Source organism: Peromyscus maniculatus, chromosome 1 (assembly GCF_049852395.1).
Source record: "Peromyscus maniculatus bairdii isolate BWxNUB_F1_BW_parent chromosome 1, HU_Pman_BW_mat_3.1, whole genome shotgun sequence".
Taxonomy (NCBI): domain Eukaryota; kingdom Metazoa; phylum Chordata; class Mammalia; order Rodentia; family Cricetidae; genus Peromyscus; species Peromyscus maniculatus.
The window spans coordinates 12,535,330-12,551,626 of NC_134852.1; the positions used below are offsets into that span (position 1 = coordinate 12,535,330).

Consider the following 16,297-nt stretch of genomic DNA (forward strand, 5'->3'; position numbering starts at 1 on the left):
CAGGACCCTCCTGGAGGCGCCGAGACCTGGGCTGCCGGGACCCCGCCCCCAGCACGTGGGCGGATGGCGCTGTCCCGTGTGCTGATCTAGCTCGGCGGGGTGGGGGCGCGGCTGAGTCCAGCCGGGCTGGTGCCTGCGCCCCTGTGTGTGAACGCGAGCGCGCGCGTGTATAGAAGTGTGCCTATGTGTGCGTGCGTGTTCTGCCCCGGAGAAAGGAGAACGCCCCGCTCCGCCCCTCGGCCCGCCACACCCGAGAACCACCATGGCGCCCACGTACGTTGATCTTAGTACCCTAGAAGGTTCTGACGTCTGGCTAAGTCATCGGACATCTACACTGAGCACCAGCCCCCGCAACACACACACACACACACACACACACACACACACACACACACACACACACACACACACACCAGACTTTTTGAGATGCAAATAACTGGATTCCAGAACACTCGGTTTTAGGATCCATGAGAAACCCCTCTGGAGACCCAAGTACTCAGCTAACCCAGATTCTCGGGCAAGGAAGAGGCAGCTTCCGGCATTTCTTCTCACGGCTATCACCTCGGCTTAACCAATGCCCGGAGGCAAGCCCTTGCATCCCTGGCTGCCGCCGGCACAGCGGTCTGGTCCCTCAGCCCTCTGAGAGAGTCTCCCATCCGAACTTGTGTGTGTGTGTGTGTGTGGTGTTTGCAGCACATACAGCTTCACAGAGGCAAAGCGATGTGCCGTTCACATGTGTGCGCATGTGTGTGAAGGTCGGAAGACAACGTTGCATGTTTTCCCTCTGGTGCCATCCACCTCTTAAAAACTTATATTACATTTATTTATTTATTTATTTATTTATGAGGAGGAGTGGGCATGGGGAGGTCAAAGGACCGTTTGAAGCCGTTGGCTCTCTCCCACTACCATGTAGGTTCCTGGGGATTGAACTCAGGTCACCAGACTTTCCAGGAAGGGTCTTTTCCAGCTGAACCACATCAGGATCCCTGTCCATCTTGTCTTGAGAGACTGTCTCACTGGCCCGGACACACCGACTAGGCTAGGCTGGCTGGCCACCAAGCCCCGGGGATCGGTCCATTCTACCTCCTCACTTCTGTCCCTGCAAGGAAGCCCCACCACACCCAGCTTTTCCCACATGGGTTCTGGGGCTCACACTCAGGACCTCGTGTCTGTAAAGCAAGCCTTTTTCCAACTGAGCTATCCTTCCAGCCCCAATCCTGTATTTATTTTTTTTAAGGGGTGATGGGATATAATGGACTCTTCAAGTTCCCTCCATACCTGTTTGCTCAGCCCACTATTCTCTCCAGAGACAAAGACCCACCTTTGGGGAGAATGGTTTAATAAATTATATGGACGGAAAGAGTGTGCAGGCATGGGTTGCAGGAGACCACAGGCAAAGCGACTCCCTTCAGCCTCCGATTCAAGGAGGCTGATCTGGTGAAATAGCGGGGTTAGGGGGGCAGGTGCCTGCCTGCCTTTGTTCCTTGGGTAGCAGAATTCCAGACCCTGATTCCTTCTTCCGAATCCAGGTTCCAGCCTGTTTCTTTGAGACCCTGTCTACACCCAGGCCACAGCCACCTCCACTCAAAGAACAGGAAATCCCCCTTGTCATCCCTGTCCTCAGGCTCCCGGCTCCCACAGGGCTCATAGTTGAAGTATATCAGTCCCATCCTGTCCTTGGGCTGGGGAGGCTGAGACTCCAACCCTCAGTTCTGTTGGAGGTCCGGGTATCTGGGCTCCAGCAGGGGTCCATATCTAGTCTGACTATTTGTGTGTGTAGGCTCAGCACCCAGTAGCCGAGGCCTCAGACTCATGGGCCCTGATGGCTGCTGCATTCTCGTAGATGTAGCTGGACACATTCTCATACGTTGTCGCCTTCAGGATAAGGACCGGGGCTGACTGCTGGAGGTATCTCAAGATGCACTGGTGAAGGAATACATACTGGGCCTGGGGAGGATGCAGAGAGATGAAGAATGCTTCCCAAAGGGTCCCTCAACCCCCACCACCACCACCATGCCCCCGTCCCCTCAGAGCCCCGCACCTCTGTCTGCACCATCAGTGGCCGGCTCTCTCTCATCTTCTTCACGAAGCTGAAGGGACCCACCAGCCCCTCCCAGTCCAGCTGTCGGAGCAGGACGTCCAGCGCGATGAGAGTACCTGTCTGGCCCACGCCAGCACTAAGCAAGGGACAGGACAGGGGTTAGGCCTCCAGAGGGAGGGAAGTCTGGAGTCCTAGCAGCTGAGACTGTATGGTTCAAATCTTAGATTGTCTTGTTGTTGTTTCTTTGTTTATTATATATACAGTGTTCTGCCTGCATGTGACCCTGCCCGCCAGCAGAGGGCACTAGACCTCATTATAGATGCTTATGAGCCACCATGTGGTTGCTGGGAATTGAACTCAGGACCTCTGGAAGAGCAGCCAGTGCTCCTAACCTCTGAGCCATCTCTCCAGCCCTTAGATGGTCTTTTAATAAAAAACCCAGAGACAGCTATCAGGGTGAAAGCTGAAAGATCAGAGAAGCAGAACAGCCAGCCACTAGTTCTTACCTCTACAAAATCCTGAAGAGAGAGTTCCTGTCTCCTCATGCCTTATCTACCTTTCTCTGCCCTGCCATATTACTTCCTGGGGTTAATGGCTTGTGTGCTTCCCAAGCAAAGGCATGAGATCTCAAGTGCTGGGATTAAAGCTGTGTGCCACCACTGCCTGTCTCTGTTTCTCTCCTATACTGGATCAATCTCATGTAGCCCAGTGTAGCCTAGAACTCACAAAGATCCAGATCAATCTCTGCCTCCCGAGTGCTAGGATTAAAGGTGTGTTCCACCACTGCCTCACTTCTATGTCTCATCTAGTGGCTGGCTCCGTCCTCTGATCCTCAGGCAAGTTTACACAATGTATCACCACAGGTTTTGGAGCACCCAGAAAGTGTGACACCCATCAAGTCACAGTTTCAGTGGGGACTGTGAGGCCATGAGGACAGTGACTGGCGTTCTCTCCATCCGTTGACCATAGGGTGTATCAGCACACCCATTTTACAGGTGGTAACATGAAAGCTGAGGGAGGGGAAAGTCACGTGTCCCAGGCCGTGCATCTAATAACAGGTCTGGCACTGAAATTCATAGGAAGAACCCCTAAACGTATTGACTTTGGGGTTTGTTGTTGTTGTTTTGTTGGTTTGGTTTTGATTTGGGTTTTTCAAAACAGAGCTTCTCTGTGTAGCTCTGGCTATCTCCTGGAGTTCACCCTGTAGACCAGGCTGGCCTAGAACTTAAGAGATCCACCTGCCACTGCCTCCCCCACGTGCTGGGATTACAGGTGTATTCCACCATGATGGCCCCTAATTGCTTTCTAAAGATTTTATTTTACTGTTAATTATGTGTGCGTGTGCATGTCTGTGATGGATTCTGAGTCCCTGGGGAGACTTCCAGGGTGTTGCTCACCTGCAATGCACAATGGGAGGTCCTCCGTCCATGGTCTGGTCCACCCACTGCCGAAAAACCTTTTGGAAATCCAGCAAGGGCTCTGGCGAGTAAGGGACTCCATGATCTGGCCAGGCCAGGTAGTGGAATTGGCGCACAGAGAGCGTCTGCTTTTCTCCCACCTGAAAGGAGATGAAGGCTGAGGAGGGGGGAGTGTAGAGACTCCAGAAGTTTCTGTGCCTCATGGGGGATCCTCTGGGAGACACACAGCCGGGAGCCTTCTTGGGGAGTTCTTGGTGGGGTTGGAGGGACTCACGTGGAAGAGCTGAAGATCCCTCACTGTCCAGTTCTCCTTCACATCTTCATTAACCACTGTCACCTGCAGCTGCCCGTGCATGCAGGGCCGAGCATCCAGAGGCCAGTAATGCTCACACTTCACCTGTACAGGGAGACCGGGACAGTGAGAAAAGAGAGCAGGGTGTGCGTGTGCGTGTGCGTGTGCGTGTGTGTGTGTGTGTGTGTGTGTGTGTGTGTGTGTGTACACTACTGTGGGGAGTGAATATGCCTGCGTGTGCATATGGATGTGGATGCCTGAGGCCATTGTCTCAAGTCTTCCTCAATTACTCTACACTGAGGCAGGGGCTCTCGCTGAACACGGAGCTTGCCCACTATGACTAGTCTGGCTGGCCAGCCTGGTCCAGAGACTCCCTTTCTCTGCCTCCCGAGGGCTAGAATTACAAGCGAGTCACCCTGCTCACCTGGCATTTATGTAGGTTCTGGGGATCCAAGCTCTGGCCCCTTGCTTATGTGGTAAATCCTTTATCCATTCAGCTATCTCCCCAACCCTGAGAACAAGACACCTTTTGCATATTGCTTTTTCCCCCCCTGAGAGGACCATCTTGAGCTTGATTTGAAGTTAAAGATGACCTTGACTTCTGGTCCTCCTGCCTCCATCTTCCAGAATGCTGGGATTATAGGTTTGTGCCACCTCATGGGTTTATACAGTGCTGGGGATTGAACCTAGGGCCTCATGCATATTAAGCAAGTACCAGCCTCTTCATATGGTTCTTCTAATCAAGGTGAAGATATGCTTGTTGCCCTGGCAACAAGGTAGGACCCAGAAGTGCTCTATCTAATAGATTCACACCAGCCAAGAGGACTCCTTAACCCCAAGGTCTGTGGAACCTTGATGTAGTTTGAGTGTGCCCCCCCCCAAAAAAAACTTGAGAACTGATAGCCTCATTCCCAAATTCATAGGTGAATAGTATCTAGAGATGGGGTCTACGCGAAGATATTAGGATGAGATGAAGTCATCTAAGGGTAGGGCCCTCAAGATGATATTAACGGTTGTGTACCATGAGGAAGAGAGCTGAGCTGGCACTCTGGCTGGCTGTGCCTCCCCACGTGGTACTCTCTAACTTGTCATGGTGCAGGAAGAGGACCCTCCCCAGATGCCAGCATCAAGGTCTTGAACTTCCCACCCTCGAGAAGCATAAGACACATGAACCTTTGTTCTCTATAAAATATCCAGTCTGTGGAATTCACCCACAGCAGCAAAACATGGACCAGTACAACACACACACACACACACACACACACACACACACACACACACACACGCACACATCTGTGGACATTATGAAGGTGGACAGGATGGGTCCATGTTGAAGATGGTTGGAGTTATACTGGAGAAATGCAGACGTGTGTAGAAGGGACCGCACCAAGCCAGTGTCCAGGGGTTGGTGCTCAGGGGTTAGCACCAGGACAGAAATCTCTTCTCACCCGTCCAGACTCCATGCAGTTGGTCAGCATGACCAGGGTGTGGCTCTGCTGTTCCCACACCAGACGCCAGAAATCACCCACGGTGTGAGGCAGGGGACCCTGGGTTGCAATGAATTCCTTGGGGCTCCAGAGACCCTAGTTGAGGAAAGCGGGCATGTCACAGGGAGGTCATCAGATGACCACCACCCGCTTCCGCTCTTCATCTCTCCAGGGTCACGGAGTGCCCCCACCGCCACCGCGGCCACCTTACCGGTATGAAGCTGGCGTTGATGTAGTCGGAGCCCGGTTCCTCATGCAGGGGTTTCAGGGGCACCCGAGAGGAGTCATCTAGGAGAGCACAGCAGTATCCGCGATGAGAAGGGGGCTGCGAGGGGGGTTGGGGAGGCAGCTGAGCTGGTGAAGGGCTGGCGGCACGGATGTGACCCCAGTTCCAGACCGAGAACTTATGTCAAAAAGCTCACGCACGTGGGAGCGCGTGCTTGTAATCCAAGCACTGAGGAGGCCCACACAGGAGGACACCTTAGCTCGCTGTTTCCAAAAGCAAGGTAGGCCTGGCTATGTGGCTCAGCTGCTAGGCAGAGTGCTCGCCTAGCATCCAAGCAGCTCTGGGTTGGACCCCCAGTGCCGTATAAAACCAGGTGCCTGTAATCCGAGCACTTGGGAGGCAGAGGTGGGAGGTTCAAGATCATCTTTGGCTACATAGTGAGTTTGAAGTCAGCCTGAGCTACTGGGACCCTGTTTCAAAAAAAAAAAAAAATTGGCCCAGGAAGATAGGTCAGCAGGTGAAAAGGCACTAGCCACCAAACCTGATGAACTGAGTTTGATGCCAGGACCCACATGCTGGAAGGGGAGAACCACCTCCTGCAGGCTGTTCATGACCTCCACAACTGGCAGTGGCACGCACGTTACACCTCCACCACCATAAACAAATGAAAATGTAAACAAACAAACAAATCAGCCATGGTGCTGGAGAGGTGTTTCCATGGATAAGAGCATTGGCTGCTCTTGCAGAGGACCTGAGTTCAGTTCCCAATGCCCATGTTGAGGGGTGCACACCCTCCTATAGACAGCTCCAGAAGATCCAGACCTTCTGGTCTCCATGGGCACCCATATACAAAACACACTTACACACCTGCGCGCATGCACACACACACACACACACACACACACACACACACACACGCACACCAGAGAGAAAGAGAGGAGATGGGGGGAAAGCACAGGAATGGGGTTTACAGGAATGGGGTTCTGGCAGACTCCATGGGGAGGCGGATGAGGGTGACGAACCCCAGAGACTCACAGGGCAGCACATTCCTGTAGCGGTTCTTGGATATGTTCTCTAGAGCCGATGCTGTCATCTGAGACTGGCCTTTGCGCTCCAGAGCCAATTGCTAGAGGCGCAGAGGACAGAAGAGGTTCAAGGTGTTGGATTTTCTTTGTCTTCCTCCAGCGGCCACCCCACCCCACCTGCCCTCTTCTGCTGGTCCATTGAGTCTTGGGACTCTGCGGCACTCACAAACACTGGAGGTGGATGACCATCCACCTTGGGGGTGCTTGTGAGGAGTCAGGGGAAGACGGGCTTCCTCAGACAGAGGCCCTGGGTAATGTGCCAGGAAGTCCTGTGCTTAACCAGGTATCCATCCTTGTTTTAGGGTTTCAGAGAGTTGGAAGGAAACACGCTTGACAGTTTCTGTATGATTAAAAGAGGTGGGCTGGGGAAGTGGCTCGGTTGGTAGAGTGCTTGCCTAGCATGCACAAGGCCCTGGGTTCGATCCCCAACATTGCATAAACCAGGTTCTGTGGAGCACACCTGTGATTCCAGCACTTAAGAGGTCAGGGAGGAGGATCATAAGTTCAAGGTCATCTCTGGCTCTCTATATAGCATGTTCCAGGCCAGCCTGGAATACATGAGACCCTGTCTCAAAAAGGAGGTGGGGTTTATAGAAGATCTGCAGGCAGCTGGTTGCTGGAGAAGGAAGAGATATTTCCATCTGAAAACAACCCTAATTAAAGTCATTGGTGTGCAGGCATGTGCGGGTGCGCACTCGTGCACTCATGTGCATGTATGCACACACACACATGCACACCATGGTTGGGGAATAGAAAGAGAAGGACTTTGGAAAGGAAAGATATCAACATGAGTGAGAGAGGGAGACAGGACAAGAGAGGAAGATACGGAGATGAATGTAATTTAAATAGAGTATATGGGCCAGCAAGATGACTCATTAGGTAAAGGTGCTTGCAATCAACCCTGAGGACCAAGTTTGATGCCTAAGAAAGTCCCAAATGGTATAAGAAGAAGAAAAGAGGAAACTGGAGAGATGGCTCAATGGTTAAGAGAACTGGCTGATCTTCCAAAGGACCCTGGTTCAATTCCCAGCACTCACAATCACCTGTAACTTAGTTGCAGAGGATCCAGGGCCCTCTTCTGGCCTCTGTAGGCACTGCCTATACACGGTACCCATACATACATACATGTAGGCACAACACCCATGCACGTAACAAAAACAAATAAATCCAAAAAAGTTAAGGGCTGGAGAGATGGCTCATTGTTTAAGCTCAACCCAGAAGGGCGTCGGAAGCCAGGGTATGTGGGCGCCAGCTCCAATGCCTCATTTCTCACCCACCTGATACTCCTTGGCAAATCCATAGTTGCTGTCCTTCTCATTTTCTCGGACGTAGTCAGCAAAGTCTTTGGCTAGGATATCCCCGGGGAAGCTGTGGTGGGAAGAAGGGTAAAAAAAAAAAAAAAAAAAAAGGAGACTTTAAGCACCTTGAGGCTGGCAAGCTGTCTCAGCAGGTAGAGGGTCCTAAGACAAAGCCGGGTTGCTTGAGTTCCATCCTTGGTAGCCACGTGTTGGAAAGAGAACTGATGCCCTTGGGTTGTCTTCTTACATCCATGCATCGCATATACTCCAGGAAATAACAAAGTAAATGAAGCCTCGTGCATTTGGGAGACAGAGGCAGGCAGATCTCTGTGAGTTCGAGGCTAGCCTGGTCTACATAGTGAGTTACAATGATCTTGGTCCAGCAATACCACTACTGAGCAAATCCACCAGAAAAGGGAGAATCCCAAAGGTCATTGTCTCACCACCGTTCACAGCAGTGTGGCTCACAGTGGTACAAAGGTGCAAGCAATATTAGCGTCCATCAGTGAGCACATGGATAAACCATGTGGTCTCACCATACAGTGGAGTGTTATTCAGCCTTTAGAAGGGGGAAGAATGGGGCTGGTGAAATGGCTCAGTGGTTGCAAGCACTGGCCGCTCTTCCGGAGGACCTGGCATTGATTCCCAGCACCCACATAATGACTCACAACCATCTGCGACTCCAGTTCTGGGGGATCCAGTGCCCTCTTCTGTCCTCTGCAGGTACTGCATACATATAGTGCACATATACACATTCAGGCAAAGCACTCTTACATGTAAAAAAATTAAAATGAAGCCGGGCGGTGGTGCCTTTAATCCCAGCACTCGGCAGGCAGAGCCAGGTGGATCTCTGTGAGTTCGAGGCCAGCCTGGTCTACAGAGTGGGTTCCAGGACAGGCGCAAAGCTTACACAGAGAAACGCTGTCTTGAAAAAAAAATTAAAATGAAATAAAATCTTAAAACAGAAAAACCCTCTCCAAACTCCCCTCAAGGATGTACACTGACATGCTTGCTTTCTCCTGCAAGACTCCACCTGACGGAGCCCCGCCTGCCACCTCTCTGGCTTTGCTCCCTAACACAGTTCCCTGGGTTCACAGCAGCCAATCTCAGAGATACAGTGTTCCCTAAGCACCCAAACACCGCTACCTCAGCGTCCTTGCACTTCCCTTGCCCCGTGTACAGAGACTGGTCTCGGTCCTAGCCAGAGTAACTCCACCTTGCAGCCATTTATCTGTCCTTTATATGAGGCGTCCATAGAGCAAAATTTATCCTTTCCGTAGTCTGACGGAGTTTTCTGAGCCTGCAGGAATCCCTCGCAGGAGCCTGGAGGCACAGACTCTCTGGGTCTGGTTCTGTGGTACCTTTCTTTACAGCAGCCTGTAGTCGCTTCTGCTGTTTGCACGCACGGTGGCGCTCGAGGCCTGGGTTTGCATCCTTCCTGCTTCTAGACCTGTAGGCGCTTGGCGGTATATGCAGGTGTGATGGTGACTGCGGGGAGGCAGCCTTCTAAAAGCACCCAATGCTCTGTAAGTAATCCCTGATCAACTCACTTACTCATCACGCGGCGCTTCTTGGAGTCCTTTGAGCTTTCAGTGTTACCCCTGCTGGGAAGCAGGCATTTCTTTCCCATCTTCCTGGTACGTCACAGGACACCCTAGAACTTCCAAATCCTGTTCCAAATGACTTCCTTCAGATCTTTGCTCTTCTTAATTGGCTTCACCTCTCCTCTAGTAGTTTTGTTTGTTTGGTTGTTTGTTTGTTTGTTTGGTTGGTTGGTTGGTTCGTTGGTTGGTTGGTTGGTTGGTTTTTCGAGACAGGGTTTCTCTGTATAGCCCTGGCTGTCCTAGATCTTGCCTGTAGACCAGGCTGGATTCAAATTCAGAGATCTGCCTGCTTCTGCCTCCAAAGTGCTAAGATTCAAGACGTGGCCACCACACCCAGCCCCCTCCTCCAGTTTTAATGCCCTGTCTAGAGTGTTCCTTGACCTCCCTCTGCTCTCTTCTTGCTTTATTTGTCTCCACACATAGAGCATGGTCTATATTATCTTGCTTTTCAGCCCTTCCTAGTGCTAGAACACAAGTTGAGTTTGATCTCCGAGACCCACATGTTGAAAGGGAGAACCAACTCCCTCCCTCCTCACATGCACTGTGTAGTATGTGGACACAAATAATAAATGTAAAACAGTTAGGATGGGGGCTGAAGAGATGGCTCTGTGGTTAAGAGCACTGGCTGGTCTTCCAGAGGACCCGAGTTCAATCCCCAGCACCCCCCCACACACACACACACACACATGGCTGCTCACAGCCATCTGTAAGTCTTGTCCTAATGGGATCTGATGCCCTCTTCTGGCCTCCTCAGGCACCAAGGCTGAGTGGAGTAAACAGACAAACCTGCATGCAAAACACTCATGCACATAAAGTAAATAAAATTGGAAATTAAGCTGAATATGATCAAATCACATTGCATATATGAATGACACTCTCAAAGAATAATAAAAATTTTAAAGAAAACAAAGAAGAGAATGGACCCTAGGCTGTGTCTCCGTGAATGAGCAGTGGCCCATTGCAGGGGTCACAATCCCTTCTGAGGCTTGGTTCTGCCCTCTGACCTATCCAGTGAGCAGCAGACTCTCCTCCCCTTACCTGACAGTGATAGCCTCGGATGTCACACACACACACACACACACACACACACACACACACACACGCGCACACACACACACACACACACACACACACCCTGTTCACCTGAACACCAGATCCTTGGGCGTGTCCTTCTGCTGGCTCTTCTTTCTTCTGGAAGAAAGACACCGAAATGTAAATCTCCAGCCTGAGCTCAAGACCAGGGATTCTCATCTTCCCTTCTGGGCTCCCACTAGCCAAATGCCCACCAGTTCTGTTCCGAGTCTCACCTCCTTCTCTTCAGGAAGAAAATCAGCAAGCCCACCAGGATGAAAAGTAGGAGGATGCCGATGATGGCTCCCACAATGACCCCTGCAGTGAAAAGGGGAGGGAGAGAGGAGGAGGATGATGATGATGGTGATAATGATGATGATGAGGAGGAGGATGAAGATGATGATGATGATGATGGAGATGATGGTGGTGACAATGACGATATTAGTGTGTGTGTGTGTGTGTGTGTGTGAGAGAGAGAGAGAGAGAGAGAGAGAGAGAGAGAGAGAGAGAGAGAGAGAGAGAGAGAGAGAGAACAGGTACTTTAGAGACCAGAAGAGGACATCAGATACCCTGGAGGTGGAGTTCCGTGGAGAAATGAGCACCAAACTCAGTTTCTTTCCAAAAGCAGTATGTACTCTCAGCTGGGCATGGTGACCCATGTCTTAATCCCAGCACTCGAGAGGCAGAGGCAGGCAATTCTGAGTTCAAGAGTTCTAAGCCAGTCTGGTCTACAGAGAGAGTTCCAGGACAGCCAGGGCTACACAGAGAAATGGTGTCTGGAACAACAACAGCAAAAGGCAACTTGTAGCTTGAATCTTAAATAGGTTTTTAATTAAAGAAAAAACAGAACCAGATATTGGGGTAAATGCTGAAAGACCAGAGAGACAGAGGAACAGGCCACTGCCACGTCTCACCTCTAGGCCTCCTCAGGCTGAAAAGCCTTCAGTTCCTGTCCCTAGTGCCTTAGATACCTTTCTCCGCCCAGCCATCGCTGCCTTCCTTCCATGCTGGGATTAAAGGCCGGTGTGCTTCCCAAGCAAAGGCATGAGATCTCAAGTGCTGGGATTAAAGGTGTGTGCCACCACTGCCTGGCTCTGTTTCTCTCCTAGACTGAATCAATCTCATGTAGTCCAGGGTGGCTTTGCACTCACACAGATCCAACTCACACAGATCCAGACAGATCTCTGCCTATCCAGATTGATCTCTGCCTCCTGAGTGCTAGGATTAAAGGTGTGTGCCACCACTGCCTGCTCTCTATGTTGAATCAAGTGACTGGCTCTGTCCTCTGATCCTCAGGCAAGCTTTATTTGATACAGAATATATCACCACACAATTTAAAAGACAAAGGACTTATCTGGTTCACCATTGCGGTTTACAGTGCATCCCTGTGGGGAAGTATAGGAAGCATGACCTTGAAGTAGCTAGTCATATCACATTCACAGTCCAGAATGGAAAACGTTGAATCAACTCATGCCAATGCTCAGCTTATTATTTGCATTCCTATGCGATCCAGAATTCCCTACACAGAGATTGGTGCCACCCACCGTGGGCGGGACTTCCTGGTAATCAAGACAACCCCCCTCCCAAAGCTGTGCCCATGGACTAGCCTTCCCAGGTGATTCTACAACACTCCCTCATCCTCATGGCATCTGTTCTCCCTAGGATAGGGATTTGGTTTTCTCAGAGATTTGCTTGCCCGGGTGCTTGGCAATGGAGCTCTGACGATACTGGGTAGACTCAAGACCTTGCTTGTTCCCAAGCTCTGATGAGCCCAGCTCTCCTAGGATCTGTCCTTAGATACCCAGTCCTGGAGGAGACCCATCTCCATCAGCTTTGGAAGCTGGAGGCTGCAGCTGCCCAGCAGTCCTGGCTGTATAGAGCTGATGGTCAACAGACTCCAGGAGGAACACACATCCTTTATGAGGACTTGTGTCCCTCACCAACTTGGTCCTTCAGATATGACCGGACCTTGTCCTCTCCAGGATGCTGGTTTGCTAAGAGAGATACCCCCCTAAGCAACGGAACCGGGCAAGGCAAGGCCGAGAAGCATACATCTAACACTGCATCCACTTCCACTGTACCTCTGGGATGGTTGCCTAGTATTACTAGAGGCCAGGTTCCTAGAGGGAAACATACATCCAATAAGATCATGGTAAGGCCAGCGTGATTGCTCAGGAGGTAAAGGAGCTTGCTGCCAAGTCTGGAGACAGGACCCTTATGGTCTAGGGAAACATCTGCCCCTAGAGAGTTGTCCTTGACTTCCGTACAAGCCTAGTGGCCTGTGTGTGTGCCCCACCCCCACAGACAAATAAATAAATGTAATAAAACTTTTTTTTTTTTTTTTTTTTTTTTGGTTTTTCGAGACAGGGTTTCTCTGCGTAGCTTTGCGCCTTTCCTGGAGCTCACTTGGTAGCCCAGGCTGGCCTCGAACTCACAGAGATCCGCCTGGCTCTGCCTCCCAAGTGCTGGGATTAAAGGCGTGCGCCACCACCGCCCGGCGAAATAAAACTTTTAAAAGAAGATTAGAGATAAAAATCTACTGAGATAAAAACTATACAATGAAGCTGGAGAGAGGCCCACAGACAAATAAATAAATGTAATAAAACTTTTAAAAGAAGATTAGAGATAAAAATATACTGAGATAAAAACTATACAATGAAGCTGGAGAGAGGTGGGTCCGGGTTAAAAGCACTGGCTGCTCTTCTAGAGGATCTGGGTTCGACTCCCAGCGCCCCACGGCAGCTTACAACTGTTTGTAACACCAGCCCCAGGGAATCTGATGCCCTCTTCTGGCCTCTGGCAGTACTGCATGTAAGTGGTACATAGTCATAGGTGAAAGGAAAGCATCCATAGTGATAAAAATAAGGGGTTTTTTTCCTTAAAGAAAAATTGTTCTCAAATAAATAGTAGTTAAAGATGCAATGGTGTTGGAAATACACCAACTAACATCAAATCATTTGATGACTTCAAGTGAGTGAATTGTATGTCCAATGGATTTTATCCCAAGAATGCTGTTTTAAGAAAACCAGGAGGGCTAGGGAGTCATTTCAGTCAGTAGAGTGCTTGCATTACAAGCATGAGCCCCGAGTTAGATCTCAGAACACACCAGGCGTGCTGGCACATGTCTACAGGGCGGCAGAGACATGCGGATCCCTGAGGCTTGCTGCCCAACCCGCACGGCCCTGCTGGGTCAGTTCCAAGTCAATGAAAGACATATATGGAGCTGTGAGATGAATCAGGGGTCAAGGCACTTGCCACCAGGCCAAAAGAGTTGAGTTAGATCCCCGTGACCCACATGGCAGGAGGAAATAATTGACTCTTGCAATCTGTTTTCTGACCTACACACACACAAGTTTATAAAAAATTTTAATGTAGATATACATGAACAACACTCAAGATTGTCCTCTGGCCACGTGCATACACACATGTGCACATGAACCTACACACAGGTACACACTCAGAGAGAAAGAGAGAGACAGAGAACGAGAAGAAAACAAAAGGCAGACAGACCAAAACAAAACAAACAAAACAAAAAAACAATAAAAACGACAACAAAAGCCCATGTCTTCCCTTCATGGCAAGATGTGAAGGTTTGTCCCTGGGACCCTACTCACCTGCGCTTTCTGTGTAACAGGTCACAGAGATGGACGGGGCCCTCAGTCCATTCGAGACAGTCGTGATGGTGGCCATGTAGGACTGAGCCGGTCCAAGGTCTGACACAGACACGCCTTTATCACAGAAAGATCCGTTCCGGGAGATCCATTGCCTGCCCACCTCCACCTCAAAGGTCTCATAACCGTCAGATGGGCAGGACCAGGTCAGGATGACCCCGTAGCCCCCAGAGGTGCTGACACAGGAGATGCTGTTGACAGGATCTGGGGCTGAGTAAAGAAAACGAGAGGAATCAGGATGAGCCACCCGCCAAACGTGGCTGGTTTTGCACGCCCAACTCTATGAGAGCTAGCCCATCTCTTCCCCTCCAAACTCAAACACCTCATCTTCTCTGATCCTCAAAAGACTAAAGTCCTCCCAGACTACAACTCCCACAATGCCTTGTACTCTGTATCACTGTATAGTCTCAACCTCATGGCATTATGGAATTTGTAGTCCACTCACATTTTTTCCCTTTAGAAATATTTCTGTTATGGGTGTGTGTCATAGTCTGTGTAGGGAATGTGTGTGTGTGTGTGTGTGTGTGTGTGTGTGTGTGTGTGTGTGTGTGTGTGTAGAGGTGCCCACTGAGGCCAGAAAAGGGCATTGGGTCTCCTCCACTTAAGTCAAAGGTGTTTGTGAACCACTGCACATAAGTGCTGGGTATTGAACTCTGTAAGTGCAGTAAGTGCTCTTAACCATTGGGCCATCTCTCCAACATTTCTGTTCCCTTCTTGCCCATGAAGCCGACCTAAGCCCATTCCACCAGGTACAAAGAGAGTGAGGGCATCTCACCTGTGGGTGCCTGGAGGTGCTGTATGGAGCTGGACACATGGCTCCTCTCTGCCCACACGCTGAAGTTGTACAAAGTGCCAGGCCTGAGACTCTTGACCTCATACCAAGACTCATTGGTACTGTCCTTGAAATTGGCTCCAGATCCTGGGGTATCTTTCTTTCCCTGGGGCTCTTCTTCACTGGCCCACTGAACCCAGTAGGTGTAGTTGTGAGAATAGCGGTCCCCGGGAGCACTCCATATCAAGGTCACAGAGCTGTTGGTATGGCTTTTATTCTGTAGATCTGTCACCTCATTGGGAGCTGAAAGTGAGCAGAGCCCTAAGGGTTGTGGACCCAGAGTTTCCCCCTTCCCAGCCAATCATCTTCATTAACACCTGTAATCCTAGTACGTGGGAGGCTCAGGTAGGAGATTGCCATGAGTTCAAGGCTAACCTGAGCCACATAGGGAGTTTGTGGTCATCAGTGATTCCAGTGAGAAAAGACGGAGCCCAACGAAAGAACCTAGAAACATGGTGGGGACCAGGATCATCTGAGTTCTCTCTGTCCATATGTATAGCTCTGGGTCTCCTTCATCACTTAAGTCACCTCAAACTACAATTCCCTTGAGGCCTTGGAACCTCCATATCTCAATATAGGAAGTCCTGGCCCCGTGGCATGATGGGATTTGTGGTCCAGTTACCTCTCTGGCCCCGTGAAGTCTGACCTTTTCTAATTGCCTGTCCCACATCCACCCAAGGACAAGATCCTTCCTTACTCTTCAGCACAGCAAGTGGTTAGAGGGAGCTACTAACTTTAGTATTCTCAGCCTTGGAGACTAAGGATTAAAGCATTCATCCGTCAGCAGTGAACCGAGTCTCTGGAGTGATTTGGGCTCTCCTCATGAGTGGTACCCACCATGTGTAGGCTGCGACAAGACATCATCCTTCACATGTCTATTTCCACAGAAGCAACTGCTGGTGATGCTGTTGGCTTCTGAGGAGTGGACCTGAGCCTTCCTGACTCCAGAGAGCCTACCCACCCCTCCCCTCCCAAAAAAAACCCAGAACCCCTAGTTTTGAAATTCCTGCTGGTTGAAGAATGGCAATCTCTAGGAATAGGAGGTATACATTTAAACTATGGTAACATCAGTGTAGCGCTTTGAATGAAAATGGCCCCCATAGGTTCAGATATTTGAATGTTTAGGCATCAGTTCACAGACTGTTTGGGAAAGATGAGGGAGTGTGGCCTCAGTGGAGGAGGTGTATCAATGCGGGTGGACTTTGAGGTTTCAAAAACCAGGCCTGGAGTATCTCTCTCTCTCTCTATCTATCTATCTATCTATCTATCTAT

General features: G+C 50.3%; 1 protein-coding gene across 1 annotated transcript in view; it reads right to left on the reverse strand.

Annotated features, from left to right (window-relative positions):
- Positions 1-850: 850 nt before the first annotated feature.
- Positions 851-16,297, reverse strand: part of LOC143272878 (receptor-type tyrosine-protein phosphatase H-like) — a 28,407-nt gene continuing 12,960 nt past the window's right edge. The window contains exons 7-18 of the mRNA XM_076569602.1: positions 14,969-15,268; positions 14,137-14,403; positions 10,759-10,840; positions 10,595-10,639; positions 7,827-7,917; positions 6,500-6,590; positions 5,450-5,526; positions 5,200-5,334; positions 3,734-3,856; positions 3,439-3,599; positions 2,042-2,177; positions 851-1,947 (exon numbers count right to left, since the gene is read on the reverse strand). Of these exons, the coding sequence (XP_076425717.1) occupies positions 1,783-1,947; positions 2,042-2,177; positions 3,439-3,599; positions 3,734-3,856; positions 5,200-5,334; positions 5,450-5,526; positions 6,500-6,590; positions 7,827-7,917; positions 10,595-10,639; positions 10,759-10,840; positions 14,137-14,403; positions 14,969-15,268 (1,673 nt within the window). The 3' untranslated portion in view covers positions 851-1,782. The remainder of the gene's footprint in view (positions 1,948-2,041; positions 2,178-3,438; positions 3,600-3,733; positions 3,857-5,199; positions 5,335-5,449; positions 5,527-6,499; positions 6,591-7,826; positions 7,918-10,594; positions 10,640-10,758; positions 10,841-14,136; positions 14,404-14,968; positions 15,269-16,297) is intronic.